The 24,459-nt window shown below is 46.1% G+C and overlaps 2 protein-coding genes across 44 annotated transcripts in view; one reads left to right on the forward strand and one right to left on the reverse strand.

Annotated features, from left to right (window-relative positions):
• Wdr59 (WD repeat domain 59) overlaps window positions 1-8,245 on the reverse strand; it is a 67,278-nt gene extending 59,033 nt beyond the window's left edge. For all 28 annotated transcript variants that reach the window (XR_015643494.1, XR_015643493.1, XR_015643492.1 and 25 more), the window contains 1 exon segment: window positions 8,097-8,245. Coding sequence is in view for 17 of the 28 variants with exons in the window: in NM_001432046.1 (NP_001418975.1) it covers window positions 8,097-8,150 (54 nt within the window). In the remaining 11 variants the exon portion in view is untranslated.
• A 12,642-nt stretch (window positions 8,246-20,887) lies between these two features.
• Znrf1 (zinc and ring finger 1) overlaps window positions 20,888-24,459 on the forward strand; it is an 84,373-nt gene continuing 80,801 nt past the window's right edge. For 14 of the 16 annotated variants that reach the window (XR_015643498.1, XR_015643500.1, XR_015643499.1 and 11 more), the window contains 1 exon segment: window positions 20,888-21,943. Coding sequence is in view for 8 of the 16 variants with exons in the window: in XM_087595198.1 (XP_087451324.1) it covers window positions 21,520-21,943 (424 nt within the window). In the remaining 8 variants the exon portion in view is untranslated. 16 annotated transcript variants of the gene reach the window in all.

Raw genomic sequence — 24,459 nt, forward strand, 5'->3', positions numbered from 1 at the left:
CGAAATGATGGGGATGATGGGTATATTTTAAAACTCATTCAGACGTTTGCTTTCTTTAAACGGGTGAATTGACAGTTAATTACCTATGGCCCAGAGATCTAACAAGGAAAGCTCATGAAGCTAGGCATGGGTGCACACTTAGAATCCCAGCCTTGGGGTTAGGGATTTAGCTCAGTGGTAGAGCGCTTGCCTAGGAAGCGCAAGGCCCTGGGTTCGGTCCCCAGCTCTGAAAAAAAAAGAACAAAAAAAAAAAAAAAAAAAAGAATCCCAGCCTTGGGAGGCAGAGGCAGGAGGAACTCTGGGGGTTCAGGTCAGCTTGATATACATAATAAATTACAAACAAGCCAAGGCTAACTAAATAGTGAGAACGTGCCAAAAAAAAAAAAAAAAGTTCAGCCATTAAAGGATTAATGAACAACATTAAAGTTTTTGTAATATTATTATTTTTAAAGAGATTGCAGCTAATTATGTACTTAATAATAGCCGAATGCCATGCATAGAGTATATTACAGTTAAATATTAGCACAAATCAAATGGTTCTGTTAGAAAACTGATCTTGGGCTGGGCATGACAATACATACCTGTCAGCTCAGCACTTGGAAGGTGGAGGCAAGGAAAATCAGGGGTTCAAAGTCACCTTCAACTGAACAGTGAGTTCAAGGCCAGACTAGGCCACATAAACCTGACAGAAGGAAGAAGGAAGGCAGGAAGGAAAAGTATGCTGTCTGCTTATCCTTCCAATCAGTGCAAATCAGAGCTGGACCATTTTTCCTACCTAACACCAGTCTGTCTCCAGCCTGGGCCTGGACCCTAATGAATGCATAATCAGACCTCACAGCCTGAAGCCATAAGCTGAAACCAAGTGATATTAACAAGAATCAGACCATGTCACATAAGATCCTATCTCTATATAAATTATAGAGACAGATACTGCTGCCAAAGCTGCCTTAGAGCTGTCATTGTTTAACAGGAACGACAAATTGTTTACACAGCCATAGGGGTGTTGCTTCAAAATCTCCCTCTTCAATACAGGGACATCTCCTCTCCCTGCAAATGCCACACAGAGAGTGTCATTGGGGGAAATCGCCTCATCCTTGTAGGACTCAGGTTCCCATGTATATAAAATACGAGGGTAGGTGAGACATCACCAAAAGATCTTCTCAGCTCTCAAAGTCTATTCTGTGAAGCCCATTCGGATGTCCTTAGGTCAGACTAACAATGCAATAACAGGCATCAAGCAGTTAAAGTATGTTGGCCACTGTGCTAAGTTCTGCACAGGTACCTCATTTAACCCTCACAGCTATTCTACAAAGAAGCATGCCAGGGGAAGGTCTGAGGCTAGTCGGCTGAGGGCTTCCTTGCCATCACAGAGCTGGGCTCCTGTCTGAGAACCCGGATTCTGGAAGTGTTCACACCAGCTGCTAACAGTGGCTCCTGCGGCTACACTTGAGCATGCTTTTCTCTTGACAGGGGTCTGCACTCTTGGTATGTGCTGTAGTCCCTAGCCAACCAGGCTCCAAACAACACTTCCGGTACTGACACCGGGAGAATTGATGTTCTGTGCTCCTCCATCACAAAGTCACTAGAGAGTCTGGGCTCCTTTTGTCCAGTCTCTACTCCCTTTGCTCTTTGATTTTTGCTTTGCAGTCTTCGAAGTACTCATCATCCTGAGGGCGCTCTAGGGAGCCCTTGATACCTAGTGTTTGCCTTGCCTTATGGATGAAGAGTGGAAGCATAGAAAGGTAGCAAGTTAGCCAAGGTCACCTGGCCCGCAGACGGCATCGCCTGGCTCCTGGCCATCACTGCCTCCAAACCCTTGACCTCTGTGCTAGATTAGGTTTTTCGCTACTGTTACTGCATTGTTATTTCACCTTTTAACAAGGCAGGTAACTCACGTCTGCTGTGGTGTGCTTTACTGGGATCTAACTCACTGTTCTGTTGTTGTGCTGGCTTCCGGCTTCTGTTTTGGTTGTTTTATTTTGCTTTTGGAGATAGGGTCTCCTGGAACCCAAGCTGCTCTCAAACTTGCTCGGTATGGGAAGATGACCTGATTCTCCTGCCTCTACCTCCCAGGATCTGCTATTATAAACTTCGTATTCGCATCTTAACGAGTCACTTCAAAACGAACAAACTTGTTTCCTGAAGATGTATTTTACCTTTAATTATGTGGCTCTTGGTGGAGAGTATGTATATGTGAGCACAGGTACATGGAAACCTTGCTTCCAGTTGAGAACTCCGATCCTGTGTCAAGGCTGGACCCTGATAGAAACCAAAGACGGTGCATTCCCTGGAGCTGGAGTTACAGGCCAGATGTGAGCAACTTGCCAAGGGTGCCAGGACCAGAGTGTGATTCTCAGATGTACACAGAGCCAGGTGTTTGGGGACTGGAGCCATAGCTCAGTATTTGAGAGTTTGCTGTCTCCAGGGGACCTGAGTTCAGTTCCCAGACGTTCACAACCACCTACAACTCTCTAGATCCAGGGGATCTGACACCCTCTTCTGGCTTCTCTCCCCCTCCCCCCACCCTCTCTCTCTCTCTCTCTCTCTCTCTCTCTCTCTCTCTCTCTCTCTTGCACACACACACACACACAATTTTTTATTTTATTTTTTTTTAAATGTTTATTTTATGTTTATGAGTACACTGTAGCTGTCTTCAGACACACCAGAAGAGGGCATCGGATCCCATTACAGATGGTTGTGAGCCACCATGTGGTTGCTGGGATTTGAACTCAGGACCTCTGGAAGAGCAGTTGGTGCTCTTAACCACTGAGCCATCTCTCCAGCCCTATTTTTTTATTTTATGTGTGTTTTGCCTGTATGTATGTCTGTAAACTACGTGTGTGCCGGTACTGAAGGAAGCCAGAAGTTAATGGCGCCTCTGGAAGTGTAGGTATAGACAGTTGTGAGCTGTCATACATAACATGTTGGAAATCAAACCTGAATCCTCTGGTTTTTTTGTTTTTTTTGTTTTTTTTTGTTTTTTTATCATAGCACATGCTTGTAATCCCAGAGCGAAGGAGGTAAAGACAGGTGAGTGGTTCCTAAGGACCAAAGCCCATGCATATGCACACATACATACACAGATCTCTCGTGCACATGCACATGCATGTGTGTGTGAGTGTGTTCCCAGATTCATCCCAAATCAGTCAATTGCTAATTTATATACAATGTACAGGTAAACCAATGAGACTCAGTGCATAAAAGAGCAGAAAGACAGACGACAATCATTTCTAAGATTCCTCCCTGCTGCGGAGAGCTCTCACTCTGCCTGCCAAGGGAACTTGGCTTGCTTGTCCTTCTGGTGTCCTCATTCACTGTCCTTTACGCCACTGGATTTCCAAGATCCTACTAACCACCCCCAAGCTAAGCCCACCAAGAGCCCAAAAATACTTCATTAAACTGAAAAACCAAGCAATGACAATGTTCATGAGGCAAACTCAAAGACCTGAGTTAGCTTCCCAGATCTCACCGTGGAAGGACAGAGCTGACCCTAAACGTTGTCATCTGACACCACACGTGCTATGGCAGGTGCTAGAAATCCAACCTTGGTCCTCTAGACCTTTGTTTTCCTTACCAGCCGGTTGCTGTAGCACATGCTTGTAATCCCACTGCTAAGAAGGTGAAGACAGGCGGATTACAGACACAATTAGTAAGATACGAACAAGCCAACAAAAAGCCCCAAGCACGCTAGGCAAGCTACATCCCTAACCCTAAAACAACAAAACAGAGGACAACTTTCAGGAGTCTGTTCTCCACTTCTACCCTGTGGGCCCTGAGGATCAAACCCAGGTCATCGGCTTGGCAGCAAGTGCCTTGGCCTGTGTCTTAATTACTTTTCGATAGCTGCGACAAACACCACGATCCAGACAACTTATAAAAGCATTTAATTTGGAGCTTACAGTTCCAGAGGGCTCATGACCATCATGGCACATGGCAGCAGGCAGGCAGGCAAGCATGGTGCTGCAACAGTAGTTGAGAGCTTACATCTTAATCCACAAGCAGGAGGCAGAGAAAGTTAACTGGAAAGGGCCTGGGCTTTGAAACTTTAAGGCTGACTCCAGTGACACACCTCCTCCAGCAAGGCCACACCTCCTAATCCTTCCCAAACAGCTCCACCAGCTCGGGACTAAGCATTCAAACACATGAATCTATGAGAGCCATTCTCATTCAAACCACCAGACTGCTGGGATTATTTTCTAGAATATAAACTATGAAATGAATATGGAGCATTTCGAGAAGTTTATTGTTCTAGACATCTTCTTCAGAGAGGCAACATAAAGTATTTTCTTTTTCTTTCCATGCAGTAGAAAGCTAATAAAATAGGTTTCTGCCTCTTGCCAATCAACATCAGACTAAACAGGCAAATTCACACTATAGATATACCCTTTCAACTAAATAGAAAAATCTTAAGGAAAAACAGAAACTCCCACAAGGCAGTTAAATTACCCAGTTTACTTTGTTCTCCTGCTATGCCAACTGCTGTTTAGGCTTGATTATTTGCTCCTACTTTATAGCACTGCAATATAGGTGTGAGCGCCCTCTCTGCAGGTCTCTTCAGTTACATCTCTATAAAGAAATAGGGGTGAGGCAGCCTGGGTTTCTGTGAGAATTAAAAGATTTATAGATTAGCATCTTCCAAATTAGCAGGCTTGGACACGTGATACTGGTTCTGCTACGTCCTGATCCCTAGTGAAAGCAATTAACAAGAAGGGCAACCGCAATCTGTCTTCTCCCCTAGGAGTCTGGGGAAAGCAGACCTCACACTGACAGTGCTGACAGCACCAAGTGTCTCAAGATCCCTTAATCCAAAGAGTTCTGGTCAAATCCTCCATGGGGACTACTTATCAGAGGGTGCCACAGAGCAGACTGGCCCTCATGGCAGAAGACATGATGGAGGTTTAGAAGATGCCTGCTACCCACTTACTCTAATCTAGCTTTCCCCAAGTGTAGACTAACTGGATATTGACACTGTGCCTGGTATAGTGTGCACTAGCAGACCACAGCAAATCCTTATTTTTAAAAGGGGCTGGGGCTGGGGGAATGGCTCAACAGTTAAAACACGACCTTGTAATCATGAGAACCAAAGTTCAACTCTTCAGAAACCCACATAAATACGGGGTGGGCAGAGTAGCCTGCCTGTACATCTAGCCTTGAAAAGCTAAGAAACTGGATCCCTCAGAGCAAGCTGGCCACCAAGACTAATCACACTGGCAAGCTCTGGGCTTCGCTGAGGTGAACAAGGTGGAAAAGCAACCGGGCCGATTCCTGACATCAGCCTTGGGCCTCTACCTGCACATGCACCCACACACGTTGTGTGGTTTGAATAGGAATAGTCCCATAGACCCTCATGTTTCAATGCTTGGCCCATAAAGGGAGTGGCACTACTAGGAGATGTGGGGACAGGCTTTGAAGTCTCAGAGGCTCACCACCTGCCTAGTGGTCCACATTTTTTTCCTGTTGCTAGCTGATCTGAATGTAGAACTCTTCATTCCTTCTCTAGCACCACGTCTGCCTTCATTTCCCACCATGATGGTAATGGACTAAACCTCTGAACAGCAAGTCAATTAGAATTTCTCAACTAAATATTTTTCTTTGTAAGAGTTGTCATGGTCATGGTCTCTTCATGGCAACAGAAACCCTGAGACACATGTGTATACACATGCAAAACATACATACACATGTACTTGCCACCACACACATAAAAACACAAAAACTGAAATAAATAAATCCTTATTGAATAAATAAATAAATAGGTGAATAAAAGTCTGACCCAGAGAAAGTATTTAAGGATGGAGGGATGGCGCAGCCATTAAAGGCTAGATTACAACCAAACATATAAGAAAGTACTCAATAAATATTTGTTGAGGAAATGAAAAAACTTGAGAAGAAATGTCCTAGGTATCAGGAAAGGAAGACATGATATTTATTATGAACCTATGTGTGACACATTATAAGCTATTAAGAGATGAAGTAGCATTATGGGCTCTGGGGCCAGAGACTGTACAAATCCCCGTGGCCACCAGCCACATACAGTAGGCCCTAGACAAGTCTCTCAAGATCAGCCAATGAGGGATCAGCCTCCTCTTTTGGTAGAAAAGAATAATAGCTACTTAGCCTGCAGGGCTCTTTCATCAAGTAGAAAAAGAAAACACAGATACACTGCCTAGCATGAAGCCTGGCACATGGAAGACTCAATACAGAAAAATGATAAAAATATAGCTCAGCTCAGTCAGTGTAGCATGCATGGAGCCTAAGGCACTGCTCAAAACTGTGTGTGGTGGTGCACACCTATGACCTCAGTGCTCAGGAGGAACAGGCAAGAGGACCAAAAGTTCAAGGTCTCCTTAGCTACACGCCAGGCTCAAAGTTAACCTTGGGTACATGGAATCCTGTCTCAAAAGAGTCCTAGTGGGGTTGGGGATTTAGTCCAAGGGGTAGAGCGCTTGCCTAGCAAGCACAAGGCCCTGGGTTCAGTCCCCAGCTCCGGAAAAAAAGAAAAAAAAAAAAAAGAGTCCTAGTGCATGCCTCTAACCCCTAGTCTCGGAAGACAGAGGCAGGAGGATCTCTCTGAGTCTGAGGCCTGCCTGGTCTGCATAATGACTTCCAAGAGAGCCAGAGCTACATATGAGACCCTGTCTCAAAAAAGAAAGTGTGGGGTGCGAAGGGATTACTGGCTGGAGAGACGGCCCTCTTCCAGAGCACACAGGCTAGATTTCCAGCATCCACATGGAGGCTAACCACTGTTTGTATCTCTAGATCCAGGAGATTCTGGCCTCAGCAGTCACTAGACATGCAAATGATTTCCATATAAACAGCCAAAACAACCATACACCTAAAATTTTAAATGGATACCTTCAAGACGACCCACAGTGTAAAGTTGCAAGATAATGGCTGTTGACCTAAGCTTAGGTCCCACAGTAGAAGAGTATAGACTCCCCAGTGTTGTCCTCTGATCCCTACGCACCCACACACATCACTCACTATAATGTTTTATTTTAACTTAAAGAAAGGAAAAAATAATTAAACTATTCAGTCAATACAAACTTCTTTTAATTTTTAGTTTTTTTATTTAGTGTGTGTGTGTGTGTGTGTGTGTGTGTGTGTGTGTGTGAGTGTGTGACCTCCATACAGTATGTGTGGAGGTCAAAGAACAACTTGTGGAAGCTGGCTCTGTCCTTCTGCCACATGGGTCCTGGGGTGGGACTAAAGCTGACAGGCCAATCGGCCAATAACTGAAACGCTTCAAGAGCTCAATGCTAACATTTTAAAAAAGATATCATTTTCATTTTTTTATTGTTCATTTATTTACTGTGCGTACATGTGCCACAGCCTGTGGACGGAGGAAAGAGGATGATGTATGGGAGCTATTCTTCCTGGCTTGCGGGTTCTGGAGATTGAACTCAGGTTGGCAGCCTAGGCAGCAGTGACCTTGCCAGTCACCTTGTGGGCCCCCAATGTTAACAATTTTTGAAGCTTGCCGTGCGACACACGTCTTAATCATGTGACCTCACGCCAGACCTGTAAGTATAATAATCTCCCTTCTACAGGTAAGAAAACTGATGTGTAAAGCGTGACGTCAGGGATGGGCCACAGGGGTGTCCAATCCAAGCAATACATGTATTTTGTCTCCTTTAGCAATCACTTAGTAGGTTGGAACAGATGCTCTGCAAAACAGTATTTCGCAAATTCAACCCACAAATGGTAGGCGAGATTGGTTCAAGTAACTGAGGTTCAGAGAAGTTCTGCAACTTTCCTGAAGTCACCAAGAGCAGTCGACTACCTCAGGGAGTGGACACCTCCCCCAGCTCATTACCTTGTACAAGGGAAGAATCCCTTCAGCATTTACTATCGGTATTTCGGTGTTCCAAGACCATGAGCACTTGTGAAACCCTAAAGGCCATACATGCCTGCCCTAACTGTCCTGATTAGTAATCAAAGCTTCCCTAGGCTATCCTGGCTCTGACAGCTCCGGGTGAGCACCATGTCCATCTCCCCACCTTGAGCAAAGGGATGGATGAAAAGGCGGGGTGGGGGGTCTTGGGGGTGTAAACCACGGAAAGCGCATGCTCAGACGGCTCCATTTACGCACAGCTCACCTGAGAGTCCCGAAACTCCACCACCACGTTCTCGCTGCTCCAGCGCGCTGCCATCTCACAAGCCCGACCGTGGGGTGCCAGTCGGCGACCCTCCACCCCGACCCCAAGACCCGAGACTCCCTAGGTTAGTAAGCCCCACACAGCCAGCTAATAAATCCGGCCACGCCTCGTTCCCTGCCTTTCACTTGACCGCAACGCATTGGCTACTCCGATGATAGATCCCGCCTCTTCTGTTTTCTCCCCCAACCAGGGACCAGACCTGCCTCCAAAAACAGGAACGCCCCTTCATTTCGTCATCAGTACGAGTCACCCGGGCACCCCACTGCTGACACGCCCCCTGCCGTGAGCTCTGCCGGGAATTGTAGTCAAATGTCAGGTCAGCGTCAGTTACCCAGTAAGAGCCTGAGTTTAGAGAGCAGACGCCGCCGGCGGTCCTGTCTTGCTGGTAGTTGGATGGTATCCCCCGTATTCTACTACATACAGCGTATAAACAGGACCGACATCCGTACCAAAGTAAAATAACTTCTTCTGATACCTCTCATCAAGGCTTTGAAAAATTTGAGTTCACAATTCATTGTTTCATGTTGTACAGCCATGCCTCTTACATATCGAAGCTCCGAGGTTCTCCGCAACACTTGGGGAGAGGGGACGGGGGGGGGGGGGGGGGGGCAAGTCCCTAAAGGTAAAACAATTTCATAATCATATTAACACGTTACTTTCATTTTCTCTCACCAGTGTGCTGTACAGTTCTCCCGAGGCTGTGTGGTACATAGGGAATGTACTCAGAGAGGTTGTTTAGACTGAATATTAAACGACTTGCCACTCTTTTTGGTAACATCGTTTGGTTTTGGAAACTTATTTTTTTCACTGAAGATGTTAATGATACTTACCATTTAACCATATTTTTTTTTTATTCATGGCTTTAATTTCTAATACTGTCAATACCTTTATCCACACAAACAGTTTTTGGAGTCTTAGATAATTTTTGAGGAGGAAATAAAAAATATCAGGAAGGTTCAGCATAGTAGGTAACAGTTGGCTTCGCTTCAATCCTATCTTTTGAAATCCCGGGTTACCTGGCTTAGCATCACATTCTCTCCTGAAGTAGAAATGTACTGTCTTATTTAGCTGTTGTAAGGCCCGGCACGTTGTAAAGGCTCAAGTATAAACTATTATTGGTATTCCTCTCTGCAAATCGTTGCATGAGCGGAGAGAAGGTATTGGCTCCTTTGCCCCTGAGATGCTTGTTAGAAAGGTCAGACAAACTTGTCTGTAGGATAGGGTGACTGTCATCTCACTGTCACCTGCCTGGAACAGTCCAGGTTTTACCACTATAACCAGCAAAAAAAAAAAAAAAAAAAAATCTTGCATCCCAGAAAACACCTCGGTACCAAAAAATGGAACAGGACAGCCTGGGCTACACAGAGAAACCATGTCTTGAAAAATGAAACAAAACAAACAAAAACTATTGCAGGCTTAGAGGGAGATGGCTTACTGGATAAGAACATTTGCTTTGAAATCACGGGGAGCAGACTCTCAATGTGAAGAGTGAGTGTGTCCCAGTTGGATTCTTTCTGGATTCATTAATTCAATAATTATTTATTATTTCCAAGCTTCAGACGGGTCCCTGGACTGTTTTGTTGAAATCTGCTTGTTACTGCATATACAGGCTGCTCCATGCATGTTTGCCCTGGGTGAATGGGAGCAGCAGATGGTCCCGCAGACCTTTGTAAGTCAGAGGGGTACTCTGTGCAACCGAAAGTAGTAACCTCCAGACGATTCAAGTACTTTTATGTGACTCTGTTTTAAAAGATTTGTTTTAGCTATTTAATTTTTAAGTGTGTGTGTGTGTGTGTGTGCGCGCGCGCGTGTGTGTAGGAAGGAGGGTATGGGTGGGGGTGGGGGTGGGGATGAGGATGTGCAAATGAGTGCAGTTACCCAAGAAGGCCAAAAGAGGACATCAGATACCCAAGGACTGGAGTTACAGGTACTGGTGATCTGCTTGGTATGAATGCTGGGAATTGAACTCAGGTCCTCTGCAAGAGCAGTATTTGATGAGCCATCTCTCCATCCCTGGGTAATCCTGTACATCTAGGAACATAGAATCATCAGTCATTTTCCTGAATGCTTTCTCTCCTATCCTCCTATCGGTTTTTTCTCACAAATTGAAACTCTTTAAAAAGAACAGTAACAGCCAAGTAGTAGTAGTGCAGCCTTTAATCCTAGGGAGACAGAGGTAGGCAGATCTCTGAGTTTGAGGCCAGCCTGGGCTACAAAGTGAAGTTCTAGGACAGCCTGGGCTATACCAAGAAGCCATGCCTTGAAAAACAAAACAAACGAGCAAAACTATTACAGTCCTAGAGGGAGATGGCTTACTGAATAAGAACATTTGCTTTGAAATCACAAAGAGGGGGCTGGAGAGATGGCTCAGCAGTTAAGAGCACCCGACTGCTCTTCCAGAGGTCCTGAGTTCAATTCCCAGCAACCACATGGTGGCTCACAACCATCTGTAATGAGATCTGATGCCCTCTTCTGGTGTATCTGAAGACAGCGACAGTGTACTTATATATAATAAATGAATAAATAAATCTTAAAAAAAAAGAAAGAAAGAAAGAAAGAAAGAAAAATCACAAAGAGCAGAATCTCAGGACTTGTGTAATAAATCTAGGCTCCAGTGTGGACCTGTAACTCCAGATCTAGTTTGGTGGAGACGGGACAAGAGGATCACTGTTTTGCTGGTGTTCATTTTAACTGAGAAAACATGAGCTCAAGGTTCAGAAGAGGGAGGGGGAGAGGGAGAGGGAGGGGAAGGGGAAGAGGAAATAGAAGGAGAGGGAGAGGGAAATAAAAAAAGAGGAGAGAGAGGCCATGCCTCAAAACAACAGGATGAGGAAACCTGCTGCCTTATTCTGCTCTCCCCGTGCACAGGAGCAATTGCACATGAATGAACACAAACACACATGCTCAGATACTCATACAAGTCCACACAAATGTTAAAGAAAAACTTTCTAGAGCTAATTGTAATGTTAAGTTCTAATCAATCCCAGAACTCAGGGTGCGTTATCACAACAGGATCCTGAGGGGGCTGAAGAGATAGGTCATCCATTAAACCATTGGCTGCTCTTCCAGAGATCTGAAGCCCCGCTTGGGGCTTCTCGCAGCAGCTATAAGGGAATCTGATGCCCTCTTCTGGCCCTTGTAAGGACCTGCAGCACACACACACATACACATAAAAATTGTTTAAATCTTAAAAAAAAAAAGAAAAGAAAAGAAAAAACAATTCAATCCTATGGCTTATGACTTTAAATCCTAGCATTTGAGAGGCAGACAGCTGGATCTGTGTGAATTCAAGGACAGCTTGGTCTACCTTGCGAGTTTCCCACCAGCCAGAGCTACATGGTGAAACCCTGTCCCAAAAGCAAACAAATAAATAAAATGATTATTTTTAAGATCACTGGATATCAGGAGTTAGACCAACCTCTGTATCATAGTGAGACCTCCCCCCGAACAGGAAACTATTTTCCCTAAACACCCAGTTCCCTCCGATCTCCAATTCTCTATCACAAAGGACCAAGACTGCTCTGAAGATAAAGACCAGTCCAGCCACAAAAACGAGGATCCACTCCTATGAAGTGAGATTGCAGGCACGTCGCTCCAGGGAAAATACAATCTTCTATGCCTGTTCAGGAAATCAGATCAGAATCAACGAATGTGTTAGTTTTCCTAGCCTGTTGTATTCTTACTGGCCTATTCACTGGAAGCAGTAAACACCGTATAACTCTGCTGAACAAGTGGTTCCATAGGTCAGGTTTGGCTGGTACTTGAGAGCGTGACCGGAAATTACAGCAGGAAAAGGTAGAAAAGAGCTAGTTAGGAAGGTCCTGCTGGTGTATTTAGGTTGGTTTAGGCAATAGCTAGAGGGAAGGATATCTCAAAGCTCTGTCTGTCCAGAGAAGCTCTGTCTGTCCTTAGGTAACTTGGTAATGTGCTGGGTCACCCTTATCGGAGCTTTGTGGCAATGCTTCCCTGACTCTCAGCTCTCTTGCTCCAGTTCTCCCAAGCTTTTCTTTTTAAAAGATGGGGGGTCTCATGTAGGCCAGACTGGCCTGGCACTCACTGTAGCTCAGATGATCTTGATCTGATCCTCCTGCCTCCACCTCTCAAGTGTCAGGATAACAACAGGAAAACCTGGTTTCCACGCCTCCAAATCTTCCTGTCGTGCGCCGCAAGCACAGAAGGTACTTTGGGTTTCGGGTCCTCACTCTCTGTTCTCTCAGCACTTTCTTCCTTTCATGTAAAAAGAATGTAAGGAGACAAAGCATCCGTGCCTTCCCAATTGCTTCCTCGGGCCCTTCTTTAACATCTTCCACCCACGCTGTGTCCCACCCACAAAGTCATGTCATGACTCTGTCATCAAAGAGCGGAGACTCTAAAGTAAAAATCAAAAGTGCTCTGGCTGCTTCTTCATTCCTGTGCACAACGGAGAGTCATGAGTGAGTGTCCTGTCTGAGGCAGAGGCCGAGAAACCTTGGTCCTTGTCACACAGACCTCAATAAACTGAACATGAAATGGGGCTCTTGCTTTCCTGTCTTTCTAGAAGGTCATTTAATTAGCCAAGCCACTTGAAGAGAAGATACATGGCAAACCTAGAAACCTAGGGCCTCAGCTAGCCATATTTAAACACAGTTGTGTTTTTCCTTTTCACTCCTGGAGAGGTGGCTCAGTGGTTAAGAGCACACATTACTCTTGTCCAGGACCCAGACCCACATTTGGTTCCTAACACCCAGGCGAGGTAACAGTGCCTTTGACCTTTTTTTGACACCTGAATCCACAGACAGACAGACCACATACAGGCACACACAACCAGAGACAGACAGACAGACAGACAGACAGACAGACACACACACACACACACACACACACACACACACACAATAAAAGGTACAAATGTAAAAGTAATTTTTTTTAAAAGAAACATAGGTTGGGGGCTGGAGAGATGGCTCAGTGGTTAAGAGCACTGACTGCTCTTCCAGAGGTCCTGAGTTCAATTCCCAGCAACCACATGGTGGCCCACAACCATCTATAGAGTGATCTGATGTCCTCTTCCGGTGTGTCTGAAGAACAGCAACAGTGTACTCACATGCATAAAATCTTTAAAAAAAGAAAAAGAAACATAGGTTGGTCCCATAACTTAGCTACTATAAATAGAGCCTCAGGAAACACTGATGTGCTGGTTAGTATGTAATGATGGGGTTGACATGGAATCCTTTTGGTAAATATTCAGGAGTGGTACAGCTACAGTAGATCTATTTTTGTTTTTTTTGTTTTGTTTTATTGAGGAACCTTGATACTGATTTCCAGACTGGCTGGACTATTACATTCCCATCAGCATGATATAAAACAATCCCCATCTTCTTCTTCTGTTTCCTTCTCTGCAGGATGCACCAATGACTCATTGCTCCCCATCACCACTGCTGAATCCTCTTACACCTAGAAACCTTGAACCCTTGCTCTGAGACCCACTAGTAGTCTTCCTCTCTCTGTCAATCATCGAATATTTGCGGATGTGCTCACACATTCAGCCTTGTGGCTTTGCACACTTGGTTACTTTTTCTCTACTCAAATTTTTTGTCTTTTTGAGCAAAACAGTAAAAACAAAAAGAGCTTTGAAAGGACTCAGAAGGATAGCTTTCAGTGGAAGACGTTATCTTTCCCAGCGGAAGTCCTGGGGTCTCCCTCAAAACTGTGGAAAGGCCTCCCATCTTCGACAGAGAAGAGACGTCCTTATCTCCCTTGCTGTTTGAACTAAGGGAGCCCCAGACTGCTCACATACCTATGAGATGTACAAAACAGGCTTTGAGCATAGTTACCTGCATTTCCGCATTTGCGGTGGGTTTTTGCAACATCTTTTTCAGCAGCTCTTTCTTATAATAGAAGGTGGGTCAATCAATATTCACTAACCCCGCCTCATGAGAGTGTGCACAAAGCAGCTCACCCAACCCAAGAGTAGTAAGAACATGAAGATAAAACAGAAAAGGGGGGGTTGGGGATTTAGCTCAGCGGTAGAGCAAGTGCCTAGCAAGCGCAAGGCCCTGGGTTCGGTCCCCAGCTCTGAAAAAAAAGAAAAAAAAAAAAAACCAGAAAAGGGGAAAGCAGAGAGGTCAAGATCCTAGAACAGTGCCTGGTGGTTATGAATGATTATTGCTCTGCCAGGAGGATCCAGGTTTGGTTCCCACAATTCGTGTTGAGCAGCTCACAACTGCCTATAACTCCAGCCACAGAGGATCTGACACTCACTCTATGAGATACTCATAGCATCCGAACACATAAAAAAGAATTTGCTGCCTTTCCCAGACACACACACACACACACACACACACACACACACACACACACACACAGAGAGAGAGAGAGAGAGAGAGAGAGAGAGAGAGAGAGAGCTCTAGGAATCTAGCCCAGGACCCTAGTGTTAAACAAGTGTTTGTCCACTAAGCTATAGTCTCAAAACTCCCTTCCCCACTTTTTTTTTTTGTTGGTGGGGAGGTCAGGTTCTTGCTAATTTACCCATGGTAGCCTTGAACTCACTCTGTAATCCAGGCAGGTCTTGAGCTCCCAATTCTATCTCAGCCTCTCAAGTGGTTAGGATTACAGTTGTGTGTCACCAGTCTGCCTTCACACCAAATTGTGTGGGTGTAGGTGTGTACATGTGTGTCTACATGCTCTGTGCACAGAGATACACATGTATGGGGGTGTGCATGCATGTGTTACATGCATGTATGTATGTATGCAAAGGGAGGTCAGGAGAGGCTGATACCAGGTGTCTCTTCCCACCACTCTCACCTTATGTACTGAAGCAAGGAGGGTGTGTGTGTGTGTGTGTGTGTGTGTGTGTGTGTGTGTGTCTGTCTGTCTGTCTGTCTGTCTGTCTGACTGTCTGTCTGGGAAAGGCAGCAAATCCTTTTTTATGAGTTCAGATGCTATGAATAGAACAAGGATTCTCATGGAGACAAGAGGGAAATGGAGTCTCCGAGCTTGTCATTTTGGCTGGTCTAGCTAGCCAGCTTGCTCCGGGGATCCCCTGTCTTCAGCTCCCACGTGCTTGGATCACAGGAAGACTGTATATCTGGCATTTACAAGGGTACTGAGGATCCAAAGTCTTCTGTCTTTCACATTTTCCTCATGCTGGCATGGCCAATACTTCTACCCACCAAGCCATCTCTGCAGTCTCTCACAGTGGCCTCCAGATGGGACAAACGACAACACGAAACTCCTCTAAGACTTCAGGACCGGGCCTATGCCCGCCCGTTGCAATATCATGAACCAAAGCCAGGTAAAGGGTAGACCCAGCTCCTGAACCCCGGTTCCATACTGCAATGCCGCTTCCAAGAGAAAATTATAATTTGGGTACATGCACAGGGTGATGGCAAGGACAGTCTCTAAGATGGGCACCAAAGCTCAACGTTAGCATTTTCCAGAAAGAGTCGGCTTTGCTCAGCTGTTTAAGTGGCAGCCTAGGCGCAACATCCTTTTAATAAACGGTGGGATAGGATATAAAACTGCAGGCCAAATGGCTCATTTGCAAAAAAGAAATATAGCTAGAAGCTGTCCTTGTCTTTGTCATTTTGTTTAAAAGCATACAGAGCAAACAAAACTGTCATCTGGAGATCTCACGATGAGCATCGTCCCTTTAAAAGCACAGAAGCTCAGTTCCATTCCTACCGGCTGTGCGACCTTCTAGCGTGCATGCGACACGTATTCATCTGTCCATGCAAATTTGCATGGCACAGGGGGATGGCAGCAAACACCTATAACCTTGGCACTCGGGAGGCAACAGTAGGAAGATCAAGAATTCAAATCAAGCCTTGGGGACTACACAGTGAGCTTCTGTCTCACAAGTAAAAGTAAGGAGCTGGAGAGATGGCTCAGTGGTTAAGAGCATTCACTGCTCTTCAGAGGATCTGGGTTCAGTACCCAGCACCCACATGGTGGTTCCTAATCAGTTCCGGGAAATCTGACTCCCTCTTCTGACCTCTGTGGGCACTGCATGCACATGGTGCTCATGTCTACATACACACAGGCAAAACATACACACTTAATGTCTAAATAAAAAATTTACGTGGCCAGAGACAAAAAAAATCCTAAAAGATATATAAAGCAGCAAATGTTTCTCCTCTGATCTATCACCAGAACTCCCAAGCTCCACTCTCTCTCTCCCAAGGGGACTACTATGCTGTATCTCTCCAGTTTACATATGTGTACGTGGACATACAGAAATATCATGTCTATGCTGAGAACAGATCTTTAGTTGAGGAAAAGGGAAGTTGCCTTCATTTCAAAAGGGGGCAAGTTTAAATCTCTCAGTTTCTTTGAGCTTTTGGATACCCCATCCCTCCAGGCGTGGAGAAAAATACCTGGGGATTTTTAAGACTGAGGATGACTTTGAACTCCTGATCCCCTGCCTCTACCTCTCCTGTGCCAAGACTGTAGTTATACACCACCATGTTCCATTTATGCAATACTAGGGATTGAACCGGGAACTCTGTGCATGTTGGGTGACCGCTCCTAGCACACTGAGCTCCACCCAAGCCTCCTTACTCTTCGAGCTTCTCCTGGGCACCGGTGCTCTCTCTCTCAGGACACAAACGTTCTTATAGCAAATATCTCTGACGGCGCATGGCAAGTACTGCCCTGGATTATCTCTGTTGCATTATCACCTATAACCGGCCATCCCAGCACTTGGGAAGCAGGGGCAGGAAGCTGGGATCCCCTTCTGGAGTGCCTGGGATCGACCCAAAGCCTAGCATAGGCATGCGAGCCAGGCAAGCACTCTACCACTGATCTAGATCCCCAATCCTGACATAGAGAATTACGGGCAAACTTTGTGTAACGGAAAGCTGACCGCAGATGTGTGAGTCAATGGTTGCTTTTAATATATTCACAAGCATACTCAACTCTGAGGTTAGAATAGTTCCACCACTTCAGAAAGAAACCCTCCATCCTTGCTTTCAGGCCCAAGTGACCCTAATCTATCTTAATGCATTAGTCCACATTAGTGGACATTTCACGTAAATAACCATACAATTATGCGGTTATTAAATTAATGACTTTTTCTATCTACCATGGTGTTTTTGAGGCTTATTCATGATAATCTATCAGCACTTTATTCCTTTTTATGGCTAAATGTGAGTTCATCGTTCATATATGAATATATATGATTACATACACACACACACACACACACACATATATATATATATATATGGGTTTTCGGACAGGGTTTTGTTATGTACCCCTGGCTGTCCTGAAACTCCTGTAGACTAGGTTAGCCTTGAGCTCGTAGAGATCTGCCTGCCTCCGCCTCCTGAATGCTGGGATTAAAGGAGTGCACTACCACAGCCCAGCGCATTGTATAGACACTATTATTGCTTTAACCTGTTAATATGTGGATTGTTTCAAATCTTTGGTTATCCCAAACAATGCTGCAGCCTGCTGTGTTGGCACAGGCCTGTAATCCTAGCCCCTGAGAGAAAGACATGTGAGGATCAGAAATTCAAGGGTATCCTTGTCTACACAGGGAATAAAGGGCTAACCTGGGCTGTGTAAGATCTGGTCTCCAACAAAACAAAACAAAACAAAACAAAAACAGAGTTGGAGAGACAGCTTCGTCAGTAAAGCACTTGCCATACATAGTAGGATCCAGGGCTGGGGAGGTGGGAACAGTCAGGTTCCTTGGGCTTACTGGCTAGTGAGTCATGGAGTTCAGGCTCAGTGAAGAGCCTATCTCAAAAAACAAGGCAGAGAAGTGATTGTGGAAGACACCCTATCCATCTCTTATAGTTTTCACATGTTTGTCTATTCCTCCCCACACAAACAGGTACACCAGATACACACACACACACACACACACACACCAAGAAATGAGGTTGTATACATTCCTGTATAAGTTCTTTTGTGAACATATGTTTCATTTCCTTAGAAATATACCAAAAAACTAGGTGTAGCCGCAAATACCTTTAATGCTAGCACTCAGGAAGCAGAGGAAGGTGGGTCTCTGAGGAGGCCAGCCTGGTCTACAGAGTGAGTTCCAGGACAGCCAGGACTACACGAATCAGCTTTGTCTTGAAAAACCAAATATGTATGTATAGGTGTTATATACTATATATGCACATTATATATACACACAGTATATATATTTATATATCATATATTTACATATATACACACACCCCTAAGAATGAATTGACTGGATCATATTGTATGTTTAATTTTTTGGGGGGTGCATAATCTCACTGTGCAGCCCTGGGTGGACTGGAACTAGGTAGACCAGGCTGGCCTTAAGCAGAGACAGCCTCCTGCCTCCGTCTCATTGGTGCTGAGATAGAAGATATGTGCCTACCACACTCAGCTTCTTTAATCTTCTTGAGAATCTACCAGGCTACATTCCAAAGCAATCAACCATTTAATATTGCCAGTAGGAAGGTCTGAGGGTCTGGTCTCTCCACTTCTCCATAGCTGTTACCATCTTTCTCTGATTATAGGCATTCAAGTGGGTACAAAATGGTTGTTCTGAAGTTTATGAGAAAAGGAACTCCGTCTGTCTTGTTCACTATATTCTAAAGTCTAGGAGAGTGTCTGGAACTTCTCAGATAGTAAATATTTTATTAGGGAATGGGTTATAACTCACTAGTAATGTACATGCCCAGCATATATGAAGTCCTAGCTTCAATCTCCAGCACCTGAGTTGGGGATAACTATATATGTATACACACATGCATGCACACACATATACATATATGTGTAGCGAATTAGACAAAACTACTTTGCTAAGACAGAATGTATTGGACTTCAAAAATAGACATGTCAAGAATCTAGGTTTTTTTTTTTTTTAAGATTTATTTACTGTATGTATAGGAGTACACTGTAGCTACTGTCTTCAGACACATCAGATGAGGGCATTACAGATGGTTGTGAGCCACCATGTGGTTGCTGGGAATTGAACTCAGGACCTCTGGAAGAGCAGTCAGTGCTCTTAACCTCTGAGCCATCTCTCCAGCCCGAATCTAGGTTTTTTTTTTCTGTAATGAACCACCTCTTTTCTGATACCATAGTCTTTCTTCTAAGAAAAAAATATTTCCTTTTTATAGATTTGTTATTGTTGGTATGTGTTATGTGTCTACATGAATGAGTGCTACCTATGTGTGGGTGCCAGTGGAAACCAAGTGAGGTCACCAGATTCCTTGGAATTGGAGCTATGAATCAGACTCAGGTCCTCTGCAAGAGCAGTGGACCTTCTGCTGAGCCATCCCTCCAGCCTCTGGAAGTTTCTTTAGTTTCTTCAGATCACTCAGTTCAGTTTTAGAAGTGCACAAATTCCTGATTGAGACACAGATAATATTCCGGATATTATCTGTGTGTTTGTTTTATATTTACATTTACAAGATTTTAAATTTACTAAGTTTTTATAGATGGATGCCTTGACTGTATGCATGTATGTATATCACGCATCTGGGATTATGGATGGTTGTGAATCATCACAGGAATGAATATGGGGCCTCTGCAAGAACAAGTGCTCTTAAGCCCTAAGCCAACTCTCCAGCCCCTAGATACAGACACACGCACACACACACACACAGTTTTTCAAAACAGGATTTCTCTCTGTGGCCCTAGGTGTGCTGGAACTTGCTTTGTAGACCAGGCTGGCATGAAATTGAGAGATCTCCCTGCCTCTGCCTTTCAAACGGTGGTATTAAAGTGTGCACCACAGCCATGATATTTTTTGCATTAGTTTTTCTTATGAAACTAATTTTCTTTGTTCGGGACATCTTCCTGTGGCCTTCTAGGCAGGTCACGCTGGAAGAGACTGGTCTAGTAGCCCTTTTTATGTCTCTCCAACTCCATTTTTGGAAGTACCTGGCATACTTGACAGAGTGACAAGAGGAAGTTAGGCTAGTGACACGGTGCTCAGCGCTGAGTACTTGAAAAATTATTTGCTCAATAAATAAGCAAAATGAATATATGAGAAAGACTGGGGTTGACCTGGAAAGGTGAGTCTCTGTTGCAAAACGCAATTTGGTCAACAAATATTTGCGTACTGTGTCCTTGCCTTGTGGCTCTCCCTCAAAATACATGGTAAACAAAACAGCAACCGGCCTTGGGCAAGGAGTTTCTACACCCACTTCTTAGCTGCATGATTCTATTCTACTGTTTTGTTTTTTTATCTATTGATTTTGAGGATTATATTCTAGCCTAAGGAATCGATTTAGACCCGCTAATCCCAAATGTTAAGACTCCTGATGTTTGGATCCAAGCTACCCCCTACCCCTCATGCTAAACTTTCTAGTGTTGGCTGGGGTCCTTGGATGGAGATCCTTCAAAGGAATGGATCGCACATCCACCAGAGGGTGCTGTGAGGGCAGGTCTGTGGCTGGAGGGGAGCTCGCCCAATGACCCTCAAACCCAGGTAGGCTTATTAGTTGGTTTTCTTTCTTGGTGTTTCCTCCCTACCCGCTAAAACCGTCGATGCCCCTCCCCCCACGAAGGGTTTCGTTTTGAATATAGTGATTCGACTTTCGCCGCGACTCCAGCAGTGCTTGGTTCCAGAGGAAGTCTGGCCTCTGTCGCAGACGTCCCGCGGCTGGAGGCCGCCGGTCCTCCGACCGCCCGGAGCGCAGGCGGTGGGTGGGTGGGGACCTCCGGGGCCGCAGCCAGCCGCCGCGCCGCAGGGGCCGCGAAGGGGTTAACCCGGCGGGGGGGGAGGGGGCGCGGGCCGCGCGTGCGCTCTGCCTCCCTCCATTGTCTCCACGGCGGCGAGGAGCGCCGGCGAGCGCAGCCCGGGACCGAGCGGGGCGGCGCGGCTGGCTGGCGGGGCCGGCGGCGGCTGGAGCCGGAGCGCGACACCACGCGACCGCGGCTTCCAGAGCTCCGCCTGGCTGCCCCACCGCCGCGAGCCCTCCCGAAGCCTGGAGGAGTGCGGGCCGCCGGCGCCGGTCGTCGAGTCCTGAGACGGGGAACGCGCGCGTCGTTCCGAGCCTTCGCCGCTTCCTGCTGCGGGCGGGCGAGCGGCCTCCTCCGGCGCCTCCCTATCTTCGCTGCGGCTCCTCAGGCTCCCGAGCCCGGGGGCGGCCTGTGGCGCGAGGCGCCCGCTCTGGACCGCGCGTCTTCGGACCTTAAGAAGAACATGCATTCGGCTTGGACAGTTTGAAATTCTTAGTTTGGGGTCCCCGCACGCTTGCCTTTTCCACCCCGCGGATTTTTTTTTTTTTTTGAGGATTTTCCCTTCTCCTTTTTTCATTTTCTCTCCTCGGGGCTCTTTTGTGACTCCCCCAACCCCCCGCCTTTATGTTCGCCCGGCTCTCCACCCGCTTCTGAGTGGTGGGGGAGGGTCTCGGCCTCCACGTTCCCGCCCCACCGGGCCCCGGCGAACATGGGGGGCAAGCAGAGCACGGCGGCCCGGTCTCGGGGCCCCTTCCCGGGGGTCTCTACCGATGACAGCGCCGTGCCGCCGCCGGGAGGGGCGCCCCACTTTGGGCACTACCGGACGGGCGGCGGGGCGATGGGGCTGCGCAGTCGCTCGGTCAGCTCGGTGGCAGGCATGGGCATGGACCCCAGCACGACCGGAGGGGTGCCCTTTAGCCTCTACACCCCCGCCTCCCGCGGGACCGGCGACTCAGAGAGGGCGCCGGGCGGCGGAGGGTCCACGTCGGACTCCACCTATGCCCACGGCAATGGTTACCAAGAGACCGGCGGCGGTCACCATAGAGACGGGATGCTGTACCTGGGCTCCCGAGCCTCGCTGGCGGATGCTCTACCTCTGCACATCGCACCCAGGTGGTTCAGCTCGCACAGTGGTGAGTCCTCGGGTTGACGGAGGCCTTGAAGGGTGGAGTGCAAGGGAGGGCGCGTCGGGCCGCCTGAAACCTCTTAGTATGCTAAGGTATGGGTATGAAGCTAACTCCTGCCCTACCCCTGGTTCCCTCCATGTCAGAGGATGAATAGGATCAAATAAGATAACTACTGCCTAGGGGAAAAGCTGCCTACCAGGCTTGTGGAGCCGGGTGTTTTAGGACTGCAGGCGTGTGCTCACTTGTGGATGGCTGAGTGAAACCTGCCCATCGAGGTCGCATTTATTAGCATCATGATCCTCAAAGGTCTTCTTGTCTGACACTCTTCATTTCTGCCACTGCAGCATGATGCCTACCTTTCTGGCTAGGGAGGTAGTGTCTCCTAAACAAAGAGTGAGAAAAGAAATAAAACTAGGGACAAACGATCCTTGGATTAGGGTTCTTAGCCTTGCTAGGGAAGGGAGATGGTTAGTTTTTCCACCCGACTGGTTTGCTGTATCAATTGATTTAAATGGAACAGGAGGTGGCTTAGACAGGTGTGGTCTGCTATGTGGAAAGCCTCCTTCTTTGGGTTTGCAGGGCCAGGATTCTGGTCTCTCTTGCTGCATGCAGTAGATTTGGCTCAGGGACTGTCACATCCCTCCATCTTTTTTCTCCTGCTAAGTGCTTGCTCTTCCCGTGATTCTGCATCTTTTTTTTTCCCCCATAGAGCACAGGAAAGGTGGGGTGTTATGGCCCAGCAGTTGGCACATGACTGGGGAAGAGGAAGATTGAAAGGATCTAGATGAACTCATTCTGTGCACTTCTGGTGACAGGCCAGGAAAAGGCTGGAGGGGGATTTCCCAGGCCCTGACTGGTAGGGCAAAAAAAAAAAAAAAAAAAAAAAAAAAAAAGGCCTGGCAGAGACTTCTAGAGGAAAACAGGTCTGTCTGCTTGGCTGTCCTGAGAGGCCAGGGCAGGCACTGAAAAATTGGTCAAAAGGGGTGTGAGGTTGCTTTTTGCTTTTTGTTAATTAATTACTAGTTCAAGTGAAACAGTTAAGTTTTCAGACTCCTTTGCCTGAGTTGGGACATTTTAGATACTGTGCAGGAGAAAGCTTTCTCCTGCCCTTAGGGTACATTATGGAAGGTTTACCTGTGAGACTAATGTTGTTGTAGCTAATTTCAAAACAAGGTAGATTTTTTTTTTTTGTTTGTCTTTTGGGTTTTTTTTTTTAATCTTTCCTTCTTTCTTTTGGTGAATTCCATAATCTTAAATTTTTGAAGTAACTTTGGTGGGTTATACTGGCTAGTTTAGAGCCTCTCTGATGTTAATTAAACTGTGGGAGGTCAGATACAAGGCATGTCTGCCTTTGGTACCCTTTAGGCATTCGGTATGCGTTAGGCATGTTGGGATTAATCTTCTCTAAATAGTTGAGTCCAGAAGGCTCAGCTGTATTTGTGAGACTTTTGTGATTGCATTCGTAAGTGGACTATTATTGGTCTGCTTTTAAAACAATTTTGAGTGTAGCAAACTAACTTTATAAAGGCTTGTATGGGGGAGGGAGAAAAAGAGTTGTCTTTCTGGTAAGATTTCTTTTTTTTTTTTTTTTTTTTTTCTCGGAGCTGGGGACCGAACCCAGGGCCTTGCGCTCTGGTAAGATTTCTTAAGTCTGACTCTTAATAGAAACTTCTTCCTTGTTCTATCGTTAGGTTCCTTAGCGTCCCCCCCCCCCCACACACACACACTCTCATCCAGTCATGGGGGTAGAGAGCACCAGTGAGCATTGGGAATACAAGAAAAGTTAGAGATAGTCATCCTTTTGGCATCTCTAAAGTGTGTGGCAGGCTCTTGTTAACACTATAGGCAATACCTGTATATATTTACTTATTTTTAGTATGTAGGCCCATCCTGTCCTTTTTGCAAGACTTTGAGCCTATTGAATGCTTCTGGCATCTTGCAATTCACCTCATACTACCTCTCTGAATTCCCAAATGGCTTTTGCTGGGGTGGGTGTACCAGTCTGACTGGGATGCCTGTGCTGTTCACCTGAGGTGATCATTCGTGTGCATCAGTGTTCCGTCTCTTAGAGCAGGCCGTGGAATTTTCTGGGGCATTTTTTCCCTTGTTCATGTCTGCAAGGAGAGAGGCTGTTTCCACTGTGGAACCTTGGAGTTAGGTCTGAGCAGTTTTTGCTCTGGTATTAAGATTCCAAAGATAGGGCTTTCAGTGCTTGATGGACCAGGTGCCTGGAAACTGATACAGTGTTATTACTGGTGTTCTCAAGGTGCTTTGGTGACTCCTCACAACCTGAAAGCTGTCATTAGTGAAGTAAGTCAAAGCTGTCGGCTTTGCTGTGTTAGGAAAGAGAATACTGAGGGCTCCAATTTGAGGTCCTCTGCTGAGTAACTTTGACCTTGGACAAGACACAGCACTTTTCTCGAGGCTCATCTTTGTTATTTTAAAAATAGATGTGGTAATCCTCTGTGGTGGCAGCTTGTAACGGTTGTTCTCCAAACCCTAGGAGAGGATATTCTGCAATT

Source organism: Rattus norvegicus, chromosome 19 (genome assembly GCF_021556685.1).
Source record: "Rattus norvegicus strain SHRSP/BbbUtx chromosome 19, alternate assembly SHRSP_T2T, whole genome shotgun sequence".
Taxonomy (NCBI): Eukaryota; Metazoa; Chordata; class Mammalia; order Rodentia; family Muridae; genus Rattus; species Rattus norvegicus.